The sequence below is a fragment of the Neofelis nebulosa genome, chromosome Y, assembly GCF_028018385.1.
Source record: "Neofelis nebulosa isolate mNeoNeb1 chromosome Y, mNeoNeb1.pri, whole genome shotgun sequence".
NCBI lineage: Eukaryota > Metazoa > Chordata > Mammalia > Carnivora > Felidae > Neofelis > Neofelis nebulosa.
In genome coordinates, this window is record NC_080801.1 from 5,683,022 (window position 1) to 5,686,089 (window position 3,068).

The window sequence follows — 3,068 nt, forward strand, 5'->3', positions numbered from 1 at the left end:
ATGGCCAGCGTGTCGCGGTCCGGAAAAAGCAGCGATTCCCGTCGACCCTGGACCCTGATCGTCCCGGATGAGAAAGGTCGAGAGTCCCGGACCCGCGGGAGTGCAGGGGCGCTGGAGGGCGTGGGTTGGCCGCAGTCCCCAGGTTCAGGGGCGGCAAGCGCCCATCGTGTGCAGGAAGCCCAGGCCGGGTGTGAGATACAGGTGGCAAGCCCAGCGGAGGAATTGGTGCTGATATTGGATGACGGAATGGTGGCGGCTGAGGTGGTGATCGGGGAGGAGGAAGAGGACGGCGGGGGGGCGACCGAGGAAGAGGTGGCTGGAGAGGAGAATTCTGAGGAAGCCAAGCCAGAAGCAGAGGACATGCACGAGGAGGAGGAGGTGGAAGTTGAGAGACAGCAGCAGGAGGAGATTCAGGAGCAAGAGGAGAAGCGCGAGGCAGATGCAGAGGCGGAGGAGGGGCCCCCGCTCTCACAGGAGCTGCAGCAGCGAGAGGCAGCGCTGCGTCCTGCCTCAGCCCAGGACCCACTGGCAGTGCTGGAGCGTCTTCAGCTGGAGATCAGCGCTGGGAATGCCCAGGATTCCAGGGCCTTACGGCGGCTGAAGCGCAGGATTCTTCGGAGGCGGATTTCTCACCTGGATCACAGAAGGGCCGTCATCAAGCACATCCCTGGCTTCTGGGCCCAGGCGGTATCCTTCCTTGTGCTGGTGGGTGATGGCGGGGGCTGTTGTGCAGGAGGGCTGGGCACTGAGAGCAGGGTGCCTCAGGGCGATGGCCCCGAGGGAGGAGAGCTGGGGAATGGTCCCTGGCCCTGGGTTGGTGTGGTCTGGGATCCAGTGTAAGGCCTTGCACAGGGGCGGTTGTTGGGCACGGGGGGACCCGGGGACTTGGAGCTGCTTCCTCTTGGTCTCCGCCAACATTGGCCTGCAGGCTGCTCTCAAACATTATTTGCGGACGCGAGTCATGTGTCCCCATGCTACCAGAGCTAGGGTAGCACAAAGCAGCCTTCACTCAGAGCAGATAAAGCAAGGAAATATTTCGCTGCAAAATGGGAGAGTTACACAGGCCGCACACCCACCTTCACATTCACAGGCTGTGCACGGTTTCTTAGCAGTTCCGTCAAAGGAGAGCTTTTCAGACACACACTCATGGCCTTTAGTGGAAGCACGCCACGCCCCTTTGCCAGACAGTAGGACGACTCAGACCCACTCCGAACGGGGTACAAGCTGCCTGCACAGACCCTGACATACACACACACACACACACACACACACACACACACACACACACACACAGGATTCTCTCCTGGTATGTCCACCGCTGCTTCCCTCTCTGTCCTCAGGCTCCGGCTGGGTCCCACCCATGTCTTTCTCTCCGGACTGGCTGTGTCACTGTGTCTATTTCTTTTCCCTCCTCGGCCCTCCTCGTCCGTGCTTCTTGATCTCTTTCTCCCTCCCACACCCTCCGCTTGCATCGTAAGTGGGCAGTCGGGTTCCTGTAAGCCATGTTCTTCCATCTGCACTCAGAAGGCTGGTGACAACCTAGGTCTTCACGGGAATATGCCAAGAAACCCAGCCGTGAGGAGGGGTCAGTGCACAGGCCGACATCCCAAGCTATGATGGGCTGCTGGCAGCCCACACAGGTCAGATATAGGAAGGAACTGTGAGGAGTGCAGGCAGTGGAGTCTCTCCCTGCTGTGTGCAGACAGCGTGGGAGGTACAGGAAGCCAACGGACTGCCCAGTGTCGATGGGGTCTGATGCATTTGCAGAGGCTGAGGAGTGTGGGGACTAGTGTTTCCTGGTGTTTCTGCAAATGCCATGATCCCGTCCTTTGCTCTTAGCCTGGGAGGTTTGGAGGGGGTGTGTGTCTGTTTCCACAGCATCTGAAGGCACAGCTCCTTGACACAGCACAGATTCTGAATCACCCCCAGTTGTCGGCCATGATGGGTGCCCAGGACAAAGACGTGCTCAGCTACGTGGTCGACTTGGAGGTCAGACCGGGGAGGCTGTGGCTGGGGGCCGTCCCGTCGGGTGTGGGATTTGGGCGGGAGAGGGTGAGGCAAAGGTGCTCACCCTCACAGCCAGGCAAGTAGCTCGGGAGCCCGAGGGAGGACACTTGCCCCCTCCTGTCCCATTGCTCACGGCAGGTGGAAGAAGTGGGCCATCCCAAGTACCGCTGCAGAGTGATGTTTTTCTTTGGGGCCAACCCGTACTTCCGGAACCCAGTGATCATTAAGGAGTATCAGCTTAGCTTTGCTGGTAGGGTGTGGGTCCCATGATGGTGCGGGGCAGGGGGTGAGGAGCATGAATCAGGGGCATGCGGGAGGGCGACGGGGAGGGGGAGGTGGGTGGGGAGGAGGCCATCAGGTTGCTCCTCAAATCCTCTCTTCCTGCAGGCTACAGGGCATCGCATTCCACTCCAGTCCAGTGGTTCTGGGATTATGAACGTGGAGCTCCCAGTCGCAGGCATGACCCCACCAGCCTTAACTTGTTCAACTGGCTGTGTGAGCACAGCTGCCCAGGGGCGAACAGGATTGCCGAGGTGGGGCCCCTGAGGCCTTCGTCAGCAGTGGGAATGTGGGTGGCCCCCGGCCAGAGAGGAGAATGGGCTATGCCCAATGTGGTGCCGGCCTGTGTCCCCTTCCAGATCATCATCGAGGACCTGTGGCCCAATCCCCTGCAGTACTACCTGAGGGAGGAAGGGACCAGAAGACAGTGATCTGACGTGCGCACGTGTCGGTGAGAACCCCAGTATGCGGTGTGTTGACCTGTGTGTTGTATGGGCAAGGGAACGTGGGCCAGACATTGGCTTGGAAATGGAAGGTCCGCCGAGACAGGGACACAGGTAGCATGGGGAGAGGGTGGGAGGATGACAGGGGACCTGCACAGACTCAGCTGCAAACACACAGAGGGTCGAAGCCTGCAAACCAAATGCAGTTGTGCTGTGGGCTGGGGCTTTGGAGAGCAACTCAGGACGAGCAATGCTTCTCCACCACAAATGCTCCCCGTGGATGTCCGCCCTCTCCCGGACTTCCCCCTGCTCCTTCAGTCTGGATTTGCCTGCCAGTCT

At 59.9% G+C, this 3,068-nt stretch overlaps 1 protein-coding gene across 1 annotated transcript; it reads left to right on the forward strand.

Moving 5' to 3' along the window:
* Positions 1–2,731, forward strand: LOC131503436 (testis-specific Y-encoded protein 1-like). Its single transcript, XM_058714907.1, has 5 exons — positions 1–687; positions 1,912–1,989; positions 2,146–2,257; positions 2,395–2,540; positions 2,646–2,731. The coding sequence occupies exons 1-5, from the start codon at positions 1–3 to the stop codon at positions 2,715–2,717; spliced, it is 1,095 nt and encodes a 364-aa protein (XP_058570890.1). The 3' UTR covers positions 2,718–2,731.
* Positions 2,732–3,068: the final 337 nt, after the last annotated feature.